Source organism: Haliotis asinina, chromosome 11 (genome assembly GCF_037392515.1).
Source record: "Haliotis asinina isolate JCU_RB_2024 chromosome 11, JCU_Hal_asi_v2, whole genome shotgun sequence".
Classification (NCBI taxonomy): domain Eukaryota; kingdom Metazoa; phylum Mollusca; class Gastropoda; order Lepetellida; family Haliotidae; genus Haliotis; species Haliotis asinina.
In genome coordinates, this window is record NC_090290.1 from 42197554 (window position 1) to 42216241 (window position 18688).

Below are 18688 nucleotides of genomic sequence, written 5' to 3' on the forward strand. Positions count from 1 at the left end.
TTTTGTCCAAAGTGGCTTTTGTCCGAGGGACTTTTGTCTGTGGGACTTCTGTCTTGTGGGGCTTCTGTCTCATGTATTTTTGTCCAAAGGGTCTTTTGTCCAAAGTGGCTTTTGTCCAAAGAGGCTTTTGTCCGAGGGACTTTTTTCTGTGAGACTTCTGTCTTGTGGGGCTTCTGTCTCATGTCTTTTTGTCCAAAGGGTCTTTTGTCCAAAGTGGCTTTTGTCCAAAGAGGCTTTTGTCCGAGGGACTTTTTTCTGTGGGACTTCTGTCTTGTGGGGCTTCTGTCTCATGTATTTTTGTCCAAAGGGTCTTTTGTCCAAAGGGTATTTTGTCCAAAGTGGCTTTTGTCCAAAGAGGCTTTTGTCCGAGGGACTCTTTTCTGTGGGACTTCTGTCTTGTGGGGCTTCTGTCTCATGTATTTTTGTCCATAGGGTCTTTTGTCCAAAGTGGCTTTTGTCCGAGGGACTTTTGTCTGTGGGACTTCTGTCTTGTGGGGCTTCTGTCTCATGTATTTTTGTCCAAAGGGTCTTTTGTCCAAAGTGGCTTTTGTCCAAAGAGGCTTTTGTCCGAGGGACTTTTTTCTGTGAGACTTCTGTCTTGTGGGGCTTCTGTCTCATGTCTTTTTGTCCAAAGGGTCTTTTGTCCAAAGTGGCTTTTGTCCAAAGAGGCTTTTGTCCGAGGGACTCTTTTCTGTGGGACTTCTGTCTTGTGGGGCTTCTGTCTCATGTATTTTTGTCCAAAGGGTCTTTTGTCCAAAGGGTCTTTTGTCCAAAGTGGCTTTTGTCCAAAGAGGCTTTTGTCCGAGGGACTTTTTTCTGTGGGACTTCTGTCTTGTGGGGCTTCTGTCTCATGTATTTTTTGTCCAAAGGGTCTTTTGTCCAAAGTGGCTTTTGTCCAAAGAGGTTTTTGTGCGATGGACTTTTTTCTGTGGGACTTCTGTCTTGTGGGGCTTCTGTCTCATGTATTTTTGTCCATAGGGTCTTTTGTCCAAAGTGGCTTTTGTCCGAGGGACTTTTGTCTGTGGGACTTCTGTCTTGTGGGGCTTCTGTCTCATGTATTTTTGTCCAAAGGGTCTTTTGTCCAAAGTGGCTTTTGTCCAAAGAGGCTTTTGTCCGAGGGACTTTTTTCTGTGAGACTTCTGTCTTGTGGGGCTTCTGTCTCATGTATTTTTGTCCAAAGGGTCTTTTGTCCAAAGTGGCTTTTGTCCAAAGAGGCTTTTGTCCGAGGGACTTTTTTCTGTGGGACTTCTGTCTTGTGGGGCTTCTGTCTCATGTATTTTTGTCCAAAGGGTCTTTTGTCCAAAGGGTCTTTTGTCCAAAGTGGCTTTTGTCCAAAGAGGCTTTTGTCCGAGGGACTTTTTTCTGTGGGACTTCTGTCTTGTGGGACTTCTGTCTCATGTATTTTTTGTCCATAGGGTCTTTTGTCCAAAGGGTCTTTTGTCCAAAGTGGCTTTTGTCCAAAGAGGTTTTTGTGCGATGGACTTTTGTCTGTGGGACTTCTGTCTTGTGGGGCTTCTGTCTCATGTATTTTTGTCCAAAGGGTCTTTTGTCCAAAGTGGCTTTTGTCCAAAGAGGCTTTTGTCCGAGGGACTTTTTTCTGTGGGACTTCTGTCTTGTGGGGCTTCTGTCTCATGTATTTTTGTCCAAATGGTCTTTTGTCCAAAGGGGGTCTTTTGTCCAAAGAGGCTTTTGTCTAAAGTGGCTTTTGTCCGAGGGACTTTTTTCTGTGGGACTTCTGTCTTGTGGGGCTTCTGTCTGATGTATTTTTGTCCAAAGGGTCTTTTGTCCAAAGAGGCTTTTGTCCGAGGGACTTTTTTCTGTGGAACTTCTGTCTTGTGGGGCTTCTGTCTCATGTATTTTTGTCCAAAGGGTCTTTTGTCCAAAGTGGCTTTTGTCCAAAGTGGCTTTTGTCCAAAGGGACTTTTGTCTGTGGGACTTCTGTCTTGTGGGGCTTCTGTCTCATGTATTTTTGTCCAAAGGGTCTTTTGTCCAAAGTGGCTTTTGTCCAAAGTGGCTTTTGTCCGAGGGATTTTTTTCTGTGGGACTTCTGTCTTGTGGGGCTTCTGTCTCATGTATTTTTGTCCAAAGAGGCTTTTGTCCGAGGGGCTTTTGTCTGTGGGACTTCTGTCTTGTGGGGCTTTTGTCCGTCCACCAAACTGCAGTATTTGTGTGGCACTTTGTGTCTGTTTCATGTAGGAGGAAAACCGGAAGTGATGCAGTCACAATACCGGGATTTGAACCCATACCAATACGTCTCTGCTCTGTCCAAGGGACATAGAAGTGAAAACTCGGCCTAATGGAAGTCGAATAACCATGTACCTACCCCGGTCGAAATATGATCCCCACAGTAATTACGAAACAAAATACATCTGATGATATCTTCCTCTGACAGTCATCTGTGAAATAGGCTATTCAAATTTGAATATAAATTGAAGTAAAATCACATAACATTTTCAAATTCAAAAGTTTTTTTCCACTAGTAATTGCAAGGCTTCTATGTTCGGTTTTCTTTGTGGCGATACGAAAGCATTAGTAGCAGGAGATGTGTGGGTTTAAGTTTGCGTGTACGTGAGTGCATGTGTGTGTGCGTGTCTCTGTCTGTGTGCGTGTGGGTGGGTGTTTGTGTGTGATGTCTACAATGCCTTCGTTGTTTATTGGTTCCACAACGTCTTCCTCAGTGTAGAGAGTATGTATGAAATCAAATCTGGTCCAGACAACCCAGTGAATGATACCATGAACATCGATCTACACAATACAGATACAAAGACATTCTTGACCCATTGCCAGTGAATCCGTTACTCGCCTGTAGCGACAACCATGAGTTGCTGCAGAAACCTTTGCGGCCCTAAATTCACGACTAACGTTTACTTTAAGTTCCTTTGTTGGTGAGTTTGAACTGATCTTCATCCACCCATGATTGTATTAAGACGTGACAAACGGGATCGGGCGTTTAGGCCCCCTGACGTGGTTGGCATATGCCATTGTATCCCAATTGCGTAGATCGATGCTCTTGCTGTTGAACACTGGATTGCCAGGTCTACACTTGATTACTTACAGCCCGTCGCCATTTAGCAAGAACATTGCAGAGTGCGGTGTAAAAAAATAAATTCACCCACTCCTTGTTAGCATGACACCACAGATCATACAGGACACGTTTAATTATCATATTCTCTTAAAGTTGTACATGCCCAACTCAGGTTACTATTGTGTGAGGCACAATTAACTGTTACAAATATACAACCATGTTAATGGAAGGTCGGCTGCACTCACTGAATGAAAGTTCCATGAAGACTGTAGTGCGTATCCCTTGCTGCGTGCCATCATTTGGGCAATATTGTCTCTCGAAGCATTCAGCGTTATGGCTGACTGGCCCGTGGATTTGAACCAACCCACACGAAACATATTCCATTCAAATAATTTATTACAAAATGAAGGTTAATTGAAAGAACCTACAGAAAATTATTGGATGGTGTAGAAAAGGTGGCATATTTAAACAGCTGGCGCCGCTTTGATGTCGTCACGGTCAATTGTTTTGCAATTATCTCGAACTCCCACAAGTATACGATCACTGACGTTGAGTAGGGTAGTGGCAGTTTGCCACCTGATAGTGCAATAGGAATGGTTGTTTGCTTAATTGAAGCCGTCGTTAGTGATGATGCATCTATGGCATGTCGGCTTGTAAACAAGCAAGCATGAATCAACAAAGCGGAAAACCAAATATTATGAGAAATCTCAGACCAATTGGGCAGAAGACGTCGCCTCTTAAATATCTAACGTCAATTTAGAGAACAGATAGTTCTATTTATCTGGCGAAACAGATTATATTGAGCGTAAAGGCGGTACTGCGGCGAAAATTATATGACATCTTTGGGCGTAAAATGAACCGACACCGGGTGTCGCGCAGACACAAGTCGAGTGTTTAGCAGTGGATGTGAATTACAATTGATTTCATTAAAGCACCAAATACACGTCCCTCTTCTTTAGGTCAAAGCTGTAGTTTTATGAAACAAACGATAGGCTCTGCGCTGTGCTGTTCGGTGACATCTCCAGTTGTCACTTCTGATATATGGTTCAGGTGAAAATTGACTCTCCTTTGCAAGTGTTTGTGATGTTAACGCAAACTTATTACTCTCAAGTCTGAAAGTATATAAAGTGCATATATATAATATGCAAGGAGGCATATATTGTTGATACAAATAGATTCTCCAGTAAATGCAAGTAAAATACCAGAGGTTAAGCGAAACTATCAGGCCAATATATTGGGAAGAATGGACGCGATTTTCATGAAAATTTAACAGAATCATTATTGCTTTTGATCAACCGTTCTGGTTAAAGTTAACCGAAATCACCAGGTTCAAAAATACGGAATGATGGAGAAAAGTTACCCAATTCATTAAAAACACCATGGACATTTAATATTATCTCAATTAACAAACTCAAGTTAATTATATGGATTGAACCGGAACTTGGGTTTTGATTTTGATAGCTAATCCACATGATTTTGTGATCCTTTAATTGTCACTCTATCTGTGCACTGCAATATGACCTTTGCACTTGTGGCGAAGTCTTCCACAACGTTCACTACATTCGTAGTGTCAAAACACTTTAAGGAGCAGTGGCAGCCGTACTCACAGATTTATCCTACGTCATTGCCGATTACACGAGGAAACACTGGTGCCTTACGTTATGACTAGGTGAGTTAATAGTGTGTTTCGTGCATGCGTGCGTGCGTGTATATGTGTGTGTGTGCGTGTGTGTAAAGGGGTGATGGGTGGGAAGGGAGCCGTGTTGGAGAGCACAGTGGTTAATGCGTTCCCTCATCACCGGTTCGATTCCTCACATGGTGTTCCCGACGTGGTATTGCCAAGACTCACTCACTCACTCACACACTCACTCACCATTAGCTTGGTTTGCCCCCATTGACGGTACCGAGTGGCCAGCCGGTCAATGATATCCACTGGTCGTGAAGTCCAGCACCAATAAGTACTCTTCCGATTATAATTCTTGCACAATGCTTGTAGATTGCGAAGTGTTCTGCGTCCGCGACCTTGTCCCCTTTGAGTTTCTACCAGAACTCAAAGTAAATACAAAAACATTACATTCAGACCCCAAACCAATTAGATAGCTCTTTTTAATTGTATTGGAACAAAGTATATTAATTTAATCGACTGTCATGAAACGTGTCATGCTGACCCACTTTTGTCCATCATTAAACACCGGGGGATACCAAATTCCGAACTGAATTTAATGGAAACAAAAACCCTCACAACATTAACAAATCACACAATTCCCCAGCTCCCCCAAATTATATTTCTGACTCTATAATGAAATAGTTTAAACAATAAATCTCAATCTATACGTGCATACATTACAGCATTCGACGTTTTTGCACCACAAACGTTGCATATCGATTTTATTATGTCGTTGTCGATTTATTCTTAATGTACAAATCTAATATATATGCAAACTTAACGACATCAGAGATGGGCTACTTGTATTCAGGGATCGGTATGTTTACGACTTTCGTTACTTATGAATTCTGAATAGGCATAGCATCGGTGGCATAATAATTCAAGATTTCTGTGACCTCCGTAATTTTAAAATTTGAAGATGGACGTCGGAGCTCCGAATTCTGACTCCGAAGGCTATTCTGTGTGACTTGATGACATGAATAAGGAAAGTACACAGACATAAATATTCACTGTCTTTTTAAGAAAGTTGGTTGGTTGTTGTTTAACACGGTACTCAGTAATATTCCAGCTAAATGGCGGCAGTCTGTGAGTGACTGAGCTTAGTTTTACGCCACACTCAGCAATATTCCAGCTATATGGCGGCGGTCTGTAAATAATCGAGTCTGGACCAGACAATCCAGTGATCAACAGCATGAGCATCGATGTGGGAACCGATGACATGTGTCAACCAAGTCAGCAAGCCTGACCACCCGATCGATCGATATCCACGCGGTGATATTGCTTGAATATTGGTAAAACTGCCGTAAAACTCACTCGTCACATCGGCAAAAATTCAACCATATCTTAACTTTAACAAATTACAAAATAAATACAATTAAATTATAAAATATGAAAAAAGTCTGTCGACGAAGGACTGTAAAATAACTAGATTATCACGGAGAATGAATACAAGCATGTATCTGTAAAATTCAACAAATGTTATGAACAACGGGCTTGACATCACCAACAACTCAAGGTAGGTCTCCTGACTAGGGACCATGGGAACATAGAGTACCTTTGCTACCTGCATTGACCCTAGTTGGATTTACACCATCGATATCCCTTCAACTGCTGGCGATTATAGAGCATTTAGCTAGAATTAAAATTAACACAAATACTACGTTTAAAAATCTGGTAAGTATAAATTTGCTTTGAATGTTTTGAGCATTACGTAGTCCCACAGTTAATCACTCGATGAAGCTGTGGTAAGTCACGATCCTGTTTTGAAACCGCATGCAAACTAAACCTCCGTCCACCTGGCGTTTTCTGAACAGATACCATTTGATCAGCCAGTAGTTTCTGCCAATGCAGTTTGTGAATATAACGGATACGTATGTTTAAAATGCAAATACATCTGTGATCCCACAAAATATTTATGCCTGCAAAGACATCTTGTGTCTTAGTAACAGACAAAATAACAGCCATTGTTTCCCTCAACTTGAACATCCCAACTCTGTCAAGGTCGTCCTCCTTTCCACGTTATCGTCGACGGATTTTATAAGAAAGGGTGTACTGATGGATAAGACACCATTATTTCGGCTTTGCAGAGTTTCCTCCCTTGGTCGTGTCAGAATCCCATGCTTGTGGGATCGACCCAAGTTTTCGATAATTCAATGTAAGGCTTGTCGTGTTTGGGTTTTCACCAAGGTGGTAAACGTTCTGAATGAGTGAGTTTAGTTTTGCGCCGCACTCTGCACTATTTCAGCTGTATGGTGATAAATGTTAATGATTTGCATCACTTCGGGCCTGTCTCACACAATAAAACTGAAATACTTCCCTTAGCGAGACTAAACTAACTCCTGTCAGCAGCTTTTCGTTTCTTCTTAAAATAATGCTGTTTAGTAATACATCTTGTTGCTGAATTTCAAGAAACGCTGTTACTAAATGAACCACGATTGAAAGCTAAGACTGGATGTTATTTTAGAAGAAGTGAATTGTTTTCTTTTGGAAATTAAATTGGCGTCTGTTTATTCAGATTTGTTCATATAAGAGTGAAATTCAATTTGATCGATCTGAATTTGGCGTTTTGTTGAGAACAGATATCACGTGAATCGGAACAAACGTATTGAGTTTCAGTTTAAAAATCTCGTTTGAGAAACCGGAAGCGTTTAGTCTTCTCCACGTGACTGTGCATGAAAAACAGAGTTCTGGCAATGTGTCCGTGTCGCCCTGCTTCCTGTAGTAATTGTTGATTTTTCAACTGACATTCCCATCTCACACTGTTATATCGCGTGTTCTGCTGCGCTAGTATTGGATGTGTGGGCTGAGGTAGTGCAGATTGGTAAGTGGATGTTGGGAGGATGGTGAGTTGCAGAGGAGGGGAGGGGGTATTTCACGAGCTGCAAGTTGAACCATATAAACTTGGAGACAACTTGAAGATTACACAAAACTATTCAGATTAGGAACGTTACGTACAAAGTTCATTATCGGGTCGGATTAGTAGCCTAGTACTCAAAGTGTTTCGGATGAAGCCGGTTAGATTCAGTGACCAATCCATACAAGTCTACCTCTATTTCGTTTTTAACACAAGATGGACTTAGTTTCTAGAGGGGCGGTGGAGTAGTCTAGTGGTTAAAGCGTTGGTTCGGCCCACGGAAGACCAAGGTGGTAAACGATAAAGTGACTGAGTTTAGATTTACGGCGTACTCAGCAATATTCCAGCTGTATGGCACACTGAAGACCATGGTGGTAAACGATAAAGTGACTGAGTTTAGATTTACGGCGTACTCAGCAATATTCCAGCTGTATGGCACACTGAGGACCAAGGTGGTAAACGATAAAGTGACTGAGTTTAGTTTTACGACGTACTCAGCAATATTCCAGCTGTATGGCACACTGAAGACCATGGTGGTAAACGATAAAGTGACTGAGTTTAGATTTACGGCGTACTCAGCAATATTCCAGCTGTATGGCACACTGAAGACCATGGTGGTAAACTATAAAGTGACTGAGTTTAGATTTACGGCGTACTCAGCAATATTCCAGCTGTATGGCACACTGAAGACCAAGGTGGTAAACGATAAAGTGACTGAGTTTAGTTTTACGACGTACTCAGCAATATTCCAGCTGTATGGCCCACGGAAGACCATGGTGGTAAACGATAAAGTGACTGAGTTTAGTTTTACGGCGTACTCAGCAATATTCCAGCTGTATGGCACACTGAAGACCAAGGTGGTAAACGATAAAGTGACTGAGTTTAGATTTACGGCGTACTCAGCAATATTCCAGCTGTATGGCACACTGAAGACCAAGGTGGTAAACGATAAAGTGACTGAGTTTAGATTTACGGCGTACTCAGCAATATTCCAGCTGTATGGCACACTGAAGACCAAGGTGGTAAACGATAAAGTGACTGAGTTTAGATTTACGGCGTACTCAGCAATATTCCAGCTGTATGGCACACTGAAGACCAAGGTGGTAAACGATAAAGTGACTGAGTTTAGATTTACGGCGTACTCAGCAATATTCCAGCTGTATGGCAATAAACGTTAAGGACATGCATCACCTCGGTTTTGTCTTACACGTTGAACGGGAGCGGTGGAGCAGTCTAGTGGTTACAACGTTTGCCCGTCACACCACAGATCTGGGTTTGATTCCCCAGTTGGATTCAAATCTAGCCTTCATATACAGGCACCGTTGCATCAAAGTTGAAGAGGACAGTGGGATATGCCTGTCGTTAAAGCGCTCGCTTGACACGCCGAAGTTACCTGTTCCGGTACACCATCAAGTTTCCATGACTTCTTGATGGAATAAATAAAGGCTTCATCACGCATTTCTATTTTTGTTGTTGTTGATGGTATGTTTGCTAGATTTTGTTTTGTTATAGGGATAGGGGGCTCTTTCTTTTCTTGTATTTATTTTTTTATTTTTTAAATCAATCGGGTCTTAGTTAATCGGTTATGTTTGCGTGTAAATGTACGTTATAATGTTTTCTGTGTGGACCAATCTAAACAACCTGTTAATACTTTCTTGGTATATTCGTTCCATGAGAAAGAAAGGTACAAAGATTATCTTTTTAGAGACAATATTGAACAGTGTTTCTGTGTCAACAGACTGTATCTCTTGTATATTTAACTATCATTTAGTCTTCGAATTAAATCGCTCTCTCACTTGTACAGCCTTACATTTGGTTCAAAAACCTGCATGTCAAATTTGCATATGCATGGTATCAGTCCCTGTTTTTTGGTCATAAATGTATGAATGTATTTTACAGATAAATGGTTTAGGTACGTGACAGATGGGTGTAAAATACTTTGCAACTCACCAGATTTAACAAACCAGAAACACCTAGGCGTCCGGTTACTCGAAACAGAGGTCAGTACACACTGATTCTGATTGAAGATTTGATAATTATCATTAAAGTAGCAAATATTACAGAATGAAATTTTAAACAGGACACTACAAAATTTAACCTACACTGTGCAGAGTGGATATCGAAAATAGATCACCGCCGACGTTGTCACAAAGGCAACAATTTGATGTATCGATTCTATCCTGCTTTATTCTATACATACTACATATTGCGATGTTGTATCTGCGTGCAATCAAATTATAAATGAATTTAATATCGATAATACTCTCATACATATTGATGGTTCTGTCATTCCTGACTCTTTGTGTTCAAGCAACTACACTGTTCTCGCATCATGGTATCTGTTCAATATTTGTCTATGATAATCATTATCAACGCAGATGTGAAGCATTAAACAGCTGGTTGACACTTCTGAAAGCCTGACGACGAGCATCAAGCGCCAGAAAATGTTCAGTTGCAACAACTCATTTTGATTTGGACACACACACACACAAACACACAAACAAACAAACACACACACACACATACACACACACACACACACACACACACACACACACACAAGGACGCACGAAGAATATAATTATAATTATATATGTTGTTCTGTTTCCTAGATTTCCATTTTCACTGTACCCGAAGCAAAGGTACTGTATGGGTAGGAACGCTTCTCTATCATGGAGACTCCCTGGACATTTTAAAACTTTCCTCCAGCAAGCTGACAACCGCCTCCGTGGTGTAGTGGTTGGAGCGTTGGCCCGGAGAGCGAAAAGTCGTAAATTCGATCAGACGCCGAGTCATTCCAAAAGACTTTAAAACGTGGCACCTGTTGGTCCATCTCTGGCTGGCGATTGGCATTAATGGGTAGAGCAAGGACTGGTCCACTCGTAGTCAGCATAATGTTTCTGAATGGGTTATTCGTGCTAAACTGGGGCATGATATCTCAGAGCTGGCACTGTAAGAGCATCTTAAGTCTGTTGTAGTATGAGCATCCACACATACACATGCTTGCACATTGTCATATGAGCGAAATATTCTCAAGTACCACTTTAAATCCCATTTCACCTCACCTCCGGCAAGTTGAAAAATCGTCACATGACACTAAACCATCGCATTTGGTCGCTTTGGCCATCTTTCCGGAAAGTGACATTAACCGACAATGGCTCATTAGTGCATTGTCATGGTAAGCTAACGGACAAAGGAAACGATACACCAATGCTTGTGTGTGGCCAAAGTGAAGCAAGAAATGTATTTGGTAATCACGTTTATTATTATTTTTTTTATTTTTACCGATGTCTGCAGTGTTTCGGAGACTATTGTCAGACGATTAATGTTTTGACAACGTTTGAAAATCTCAGCCAAATCCAATTACCAGGCGTAGAGTTCCATCATCCCGCATTTTACAAATTCCTTGTTAACAGATGTAACGATGTCTTGATTGCCCTTACTGTAGGTATCAGAAGAAGAGAAGGTGACAAAGTTTATTATGTAATTCATGACTCAGCAAACCGGATTTGTTGGGATAACCCATGTACAGATCTTCCAAACAGAACACAACCAATACAAGCAACAAGACTTGCACTGCATTGACGGAATCGTTTAAAAACCAAACAAACAAGCAAAACAAACCAAAACAAACGAAAAAAAAAGAAAACACCAACAAGAAACAAACTGTACACAATTTCATCCAAAACAGATGTGGCGGTACGTTACAAGAATTTCTCTGAACCTTCAACACACCTGTGCCAGCCTATATCGTCTCCGGAACAACTGTTAGCGTACTGCAGCAGTGTGCAATCCATCTTTAACACACAGGTCCCACAACCAATACCACTACTTACCTGGTAACAGAGCACCTAGAGTAACCCGATCATCAGATCTAGAGTCAGAAAAAACCTGCATCGTGATGGATGCTAGTTTCATTACAGGTTTCAAGAACGCAAATAAATCCATACGAGTATCATTTTCTACTGGGGTCCCTTAGAACACTTGCATATGCTCCGTCACCGTCAAGTTTCCCGATCATCATTTACACAAAAAAGTCAGATTCCCCAATGGATCAATTTAGGAATGAAACAAGATCTAGCATATCGTGTTGTGTTCTTAGATTCATCTTTCCTTCAAAGCTACCGCCGTATTTCAAGTGTTTCGGGACTGTCGGAATTGATGGAGATGGCGTGACCACATTTACCTACTTACATTATTCTCTATGTTGCTGCTCTCACTCAAAGCCTGCATTGAGCTCAACTCACAAAAATATTTGCTGTTTCTTCCGATGTGCGTGTGATTTTGGAATAAGGTAGAACTCAAAAGTACTACATAACCCACGGCATGCGAAACTATATCACAATATGCTTTGATGTAGCTAACGACTAGGGTGCAGAGAATGTTTGAGTAGGTTTGATAAAAGACTCGGTCTTCAATGGTACATTGGCTAAGCATCAGGAATAGCATGACTATTTTTATAGACATGGTATATTGTGTGGTATGGCGTGAACGCAGCTGAGCTCGAGAGTAATTTTTAATTGAAGACATACTTGATGACATAACTGATGGCAGTTCTGGAACTCTGCCCACCCGTTATGTGTTTAAGATAACCATTTAGTATCTACCCATGCTAGAACAGATCTTCAGTAACTCATTGTCGTCAGAGGGAACTAACGGGATTGGGTGATCAGACTCGATAACTTGGTCGTATCCCAGTTCAGATCGATACTGATGATGTTGAACATGAGATTGTCTGGTCCAGTTTCGATTATTTGCAGACAGCCACCATATAGCTTGAACGTCGTTGAGTGCGGCGTTAAACGATATTCAAAACAAACCAGTCGTGTGTGGTATTAATCTCACCTTCAACGTACCAAGACGACCGGCAAGACCACGGTCCACTGGGCCAGCATAGGAAGACGGGGTTTTGTCCTAACCCAGTATTCCCACAGGGCCGGTCAATTTAGACATGCCTGTAGCGTTTAGGTTTTCAGAGTCAATCGCTGAGTGAATGATTTTACGAATAATGTCTTGACATCTGACGGTAATTCAAAAGGACTGTTTCAGCTCACAAACACGAAATCCCAACTCGTGTGCTGTCTTTCTAGTGGAGGCCTTGAGCGCACCTTAAATCAAAAACAACTTTGCAAAGTCACGTTATTTCAGTTTTAAGTGCTAGCGAGAGGGCGTCTGAAAAAGAAGAGTGTCTCTTTGCACGTTGGTCAAAATTGTGTTATATTTCTTATGGTGGTATAATCCTTAATTATCTGTAGCTATATTATGCAGTATTTATGCATGTGTAAGTATATTTCATATGGAGAGTAGCCTATATAAATCCTTGCATTTACTGCCTGTTTCAACACAGGCAACTAAGCACGTTGCTGTTGTATTATTGCTTAACATGTATAGTGCTGTTTTGTTGTTTGTTGTTTGTTGTTAATTACATGCAAATGGTAAACTTCCTGTTGGCGTCGTTGTGTAAAAATGATGCCGTTGCTAATGCTGCAAATTGTTGTCGTTGCTGAAGTTTTATTCTGCTATTGCTGTTGATGTCATATGGTGTTATCGTTTCCGATGTAGTATAGCCTTTCCAGTGCTGATGCCGTGTAGTTGTGTTGTAGCAGATGTCGTATAGTGTGGTCGCCGTTCATGCTTCATCAGGTGTTGGTGTTCATGCTGTAAAGCATTGATGTTGTTGTTGGTGGTGGTGGTGGGCGTGTTACTTTATAAGTTGTTCACTGGTCGAACAACCTCGTGGGTACATGAGCCCATGGACCCCGAGGGACCAGTGCACAACGTATTTATCTTACCGAACACCAGAATATAATTTTGAACTGTTTGAAGCAATTCTGTTGAATGCGAGGAGAATCACCATTTTACAGACTACACGACGTAAACAGACTTAGAGTTATCTCCCTTCCATCGATTGTCAATCGCAAAACATCGGTAATTTCCGTGCTTCATGCGTGATTCAATGTTATTCGAGGTAAAAAAAAAGTGAAGACATGAAGCAAAGGAAGAGTTCGGAATTCCCAGCGGTGTACATTGAAAATGATACATTGCCTGTACGCAGGGTACATTGACAATATTAGAATAGCGCTTAGCCAATCAGAAAGCGACATTTACGTGTGAGGTAAGATAAAAAGTGTTTTGTGTGCATTGTAGTACTGATACTGTAAGTGACATGGTGACATTGCTGTCACCTTGTGGATAGTGATGTCACTGTTTGTGACGTAGTGAATGAGTTTACTCCAACAATAACAAAGCGGGGGGTACCAAATGTGTTTCACACCTATCTTACCTCAAACATAAATGTTTTCTGATTGGCTAAGCGCTCTCCTGTTATTTTCAATGTACCCCGCTTACAAAGGTGGGACATTGCAATATACCCCTCTGCCAATATCAACTCATTTGGTACTTCGTGGTAGTTACTATTTTTATCTCGAATAACATTAAATGACCCATGATGTACGGACATCGCCGATGTTTTGTGAATGGAAATGGAATGTTAAGAATGGGAATTACATCACGGCGACTTTTCTGAGACAATACCTCCGGGAAAAACAGTACGATGCAATATTCGAACGTTTGATTCACACAGGTTGGCTGAAGTGTAAGATCGGATACCCATGCTTCAAACAGTTCAAACTTAACATTGAGGTGTTCGGAAAGATAAATACGTTGTTCACTGGTCCCTCGTGGGCCATGGGTTGCGGTATCTTCGGGCTCAGGGAACATACACAAACATCCAGGGTACCTCAACCCATAGTCCCCTCGTGGCCAGTGAACAACTTATATTACACCTGTGGGCACCTTACCTACTAGGCTACCCCACCACCAGTCGTGACGTAGTGTTGATATTGCTGTCCTTAATAGAGCAATCATGTTGATATTTCATGTGCCACACCGATGTTGCTGACAGTGGTTAAAAGTGTAAAGGTTATATGAAATATTTATTACTTTTATCGTTGCTGATGTTAATTTTCTGCATCATGACTATATTTCTCGGCGGTTGAAATTGTTTATGAGATCTGTACTCTGTTTGTATTGACCCGCATTGATGTAAGTTGTGTTGAAGGCGACGTTTAATTCAACTCACTCACTCCATTATTTTATAAACAAGCCTGCCTGCCTGCCTGCCTGTCTGTCTGTTTGTCGGTCGGTCGGACGGACGGACGGTGGGTGGGTGGGTCTGGATTTGCACATTTTTACCCAACGTCACCTCGTCTACTTGTTACTCAGCTCGAAGGCCAGTTTGTAAATATCTATCTAATATTACTCTCATCTGTATTGGTTTCAACACTGCTGTCTATCTGTGAATATCCATCAATCTTATAGTTAGCCTTTCAATCATCCCAACGGTCTGCATGTCAATATTTATAAAAGAACCTTCTCATTTGTCTTTGTGTCACCTCATCCGTCTGTCCATAAATACATATCAAACAATCACAGTGTCTGCCTCTCTATCAACCAGAATGGCGAGCTGTCTAGAAACACCTTCTTGTCTATCGTTTATCAGCTGTTGCCAGTGTAACAATATCAAGCATTGTATTGTTCTTGTCTCAGCCTGTCTAGTTCATTGTTCGTTCATTTCGTTGAGGTCAAACTCAACAATATTCCAGCTATATGGCTGCGGTCTGTGAATTATCCAGTCAGGACTCGACAAGGAAGAGATTGATATTGTGAGCACCGGTGATCTGTCATACAATCATCCATGTCAGTCAGTCTGATCTGAGCATCTGGTGTGGACCATTTTTAACTACCACAGGAACCGGTGTCTGTCTCTAACTCGGATTCTCAATAAATCTGTTTCAATATCTCTGCCCCATGTCTGTTGTCAGTCGGTTTCTCTGTCGCTCTATGCTCTCACGGACAGTTTCAGGTATGTTTGTCTGCAAAGGATTCCTCTAGGATTCTAATCGATGCGCTGTTGTGGTCTGTCGATCTGTTTGTCCATCCACGACGCTAATTATCACTGTTACTGCTCCCTTAGGCCGAAACATGTTTCTCCTCCCGTCTCATCCACGGTAATCCAAAACATTTTATTTTCACTACATTATAATCACTCACCCTAAACCGTTCGTTGCCATAGTCTTGTTGTAAGGTCTATTAAAACGACACGAGGCCACAAATACTGTCCAATCAAATAACTTTCAAATGCGAGAAAAACTTGGTGCCAAGTTGAAGACTAGCTTGGTTTGTTGTGTTACGCTGCTCTCAATATTTCCAGCTATATGGCAGCGGGTTCTCAACACGAGTCTGGCCAGACAATCCAGTGATGAACAGCATGAACGTCAATCTACCCAAATGAGATACGATGGCGTGTCAACTAAGTCAGTGAGCCTGACCGCCATATTATATCGCAGTTTACGAGAGGAATGTGTCGCTGAAGATCAATTCTAATAGGGAACTTCATGGGTAATGACGTCGATGGTCAAAAACTGCAGACAAAGATGAAAGAGAATATTAGCAATATCTCATTCTGTCCCATTTCATGTCAGCATGTTCCATTGTTCCTGTTAACATCTGTGAAATTGACACACCAGAAAATATACACATTACAACCCTACATCATATTTATTACCACAACACCTTGTACACACAACACCTTGTCAATGCATTAGTTGGAAATAATAATTCACTGCCAGCAATTACCACATGAACGTTCTGCCTATACATTGAACGCTTGTCTGTATAGCTGTTGACTGTATAACTGCTGACTGTAGAGGTCATCAGGTTTTTCAAAGTCAGTGAAAAAACGTAAGCGTTGTTGAACACAGGGGAATGTATAATCCGTTTGGGTTCATATGAGAACGATAAATGATTAAATAACTGATAAATGATAAATGCAGAAAACAAATAGGACAGGATCAAACAGGATCCGAAATCATACGTTTTAAGATCGATCACGGAAAAGCTTGTTCAGGAAATCATCATGCCATTTTCACGCTTCACAGGGAGTGGTGACAAGCGGCTGATGAAACAGCACCAGTAAGCACTTCTGGTTCAACTCAGCACAGCCAGGTGAGATGATCCCCACTTGTCAGGAAACAGCGGGCACTGTTCCATCAGCCGTTGGTCACCCCTCCCTTGGATGTATGAAACTAACACAATATTCATGATGGCTTCTTAAACAACCTTTTCTGTGGTCGACATACAAAGTAGTGTTTAACATGTGACAGTTTCCCAACTATGTCACAGCGTGTCAGAGCTATATGTGGGACTGAGGCTCGAGAAGACTGAAGTCTCTGGCACCAGCATGTTGGTGACAACCACTGGGATTCGAACCCACAACATGCGCGTCTGAGACATCTTGGCCACTCCTTCCAATCTGACTTTAATGAATACATCAATGCTGTTTTTGCCGATAGCTACAGGCTGTAAGTGAGTATCATCAGTATCACATCGGAGGACACCAGAAATGGGCTTAACACATTGTACTCATTTGAGGATTCGAACTGGATCTTTGGCGTAACTAGCAACTACTTTCACCAAAAGGCTACCCCACCGCCCCCCATATTTATGTAAAATCCAACCGATGAGGGACACTGTTCTTGTTGTATAACAAAGGCTATATATTATCCTGGATACAATGTCACCCAAATGTCTGTCTTTCAGGCATTATTCTAAATTTTGCTCGAAGCGTAATTAAATTATACTCACTAAGTCATTTACACTGTAACCTTGCTCTGAGTAACATCAATAAAACGAGTTGTCTATCCCATGACTCTTCATCAGCCCAATCTGCACACAATGGACTACGGTAGACTATTTCTATCAATACCACATGGTCTCAAATCTCCCAGTTACCCTCAATACACGACAAGCATCCTCGAAATAAGGTATTCGGTTTTCATTTTGACATTTTGGAAACCGAGAACGTATCTGTCTGCTGTCTTCAAGTAATTCACCTTCAAAATGTCAAAACGACCCAAGTGGCCTGCATTTCAGTGTATACTTTCAGAAATGTCCTCCGTCGTCACCTTCGTAGTGATCAAAGGCGTGGTGGTGTCTATGTTGTCGGTCCTTCTCTCACGCCGCTGTACGGTTTAGGGTTTCACAAGGAGAAGCTACGAGGAGTCCGGTCCTGCTTGTTACATCGCCCAATTTACAGATCCTTACTTGTTAGACCTGGGATCAATCGCCACAACACGAAAATGTGCCGTTTAATTAGACATCGGTATTTTGGTCACGGCCCTTCAACAGAAAAGCCGGCCATTAAAACACGAAAATCGCTTGTAAAAGTTGGAGAGGTAGAATAGTAATTAGAAGGCATGCTAGCCCTTAGTTCCCGTTTGGACCTCAATGGGGATAGTAATTGATAGTTAACATCCATATTAAACAAAAGAAGCCCAGAGTCGGTACAGATCGAATATTCATTGAAATTTAACACAGAGGGCTTTGCTGCCCTAACAAGAAGTTGAACATGCCGTTTTGTAATTGGACGAGGGATCGTCAGACTCAAGGAAGTACAGTGATCAATGCTGTAGATCCCTTGGAAACAGCCGTGTTTGTCGTCTGCCTTCAGACAGCCTCGGTTTCATTACCCGCCGGATCACCAACCTTTCACCTGTGACATTTGACATTAAATAAATGCAGATGACCCGTCTTCCTTCCGGTGTAATTAGCAGTCGGCGTCTCCACCAGAGGAAGAGGTCCCAAACTTCAACGACGACTAGGTTTTAATAATAATTAGAAAAACGAGGAGCCTTTTGGCGGTTTAGTCATTTAACTAAATCTACTGAGAACAATTAGTCTAGACAACGGATCAGTAACAATTTTGTATCGCAAAGTAGAGCCTGTTAACGCCACTGTTTTGTTTGATATGGAGCCATCATGGCGGTGGCGTCTTTGTTTAACTTCAACGTCTTTGGTTGACGCGAAAAACATGAGATTATATGAGAATGTACGAGCGTCCAAACCGCTTCTGAGGATATTCCGTGAAGACAGTTTCCTGCTTTTAAATGAATTGCAAGCTAAACTGATCGATTTATTGCGTTTTCGAAATCGTGACCAGTGCTAAAAAGCAATGTTGGATTAAAACATGATGTTTAGATTGCTAAGCGTGATGACCATTATTTGTATAATTATGGATATCATGGCTTGAACGACCCAGTCGAACGCATGTGAGCATGTTCTACAGGTTGTTTTTTGTGGCACG

The 18688-nt window shown here is 41.6% G+C and overlaps 1 protein-coding gene across 1 annotated transcript in view; it reads right to left on the reverse strand.

Moving 5' to 3' along the window:
• Positions 1 to 178: 178 nt before the first annotated feature.
• LOC137255443 (uncharacterized) overlaps positions 179 to 18688 on the reverse strand; it is a 51697-nt gene continuing 33187 nt past the window's right edge. The window contains exons 4-5 of the mRNA XM_067792883.1: positions 811 to 937; positions 179 to 411 (exon numbers count right to left, since the gene is read on the reverse strand). Of these exons, the coding sequence (XP_067648984.1) occupies positions 179 to 411; positions 811 to 937 (360 nt within the window). The remainder of the gene's footprint in view (positions 412 to 810; positions 938 to 18688) is intronic.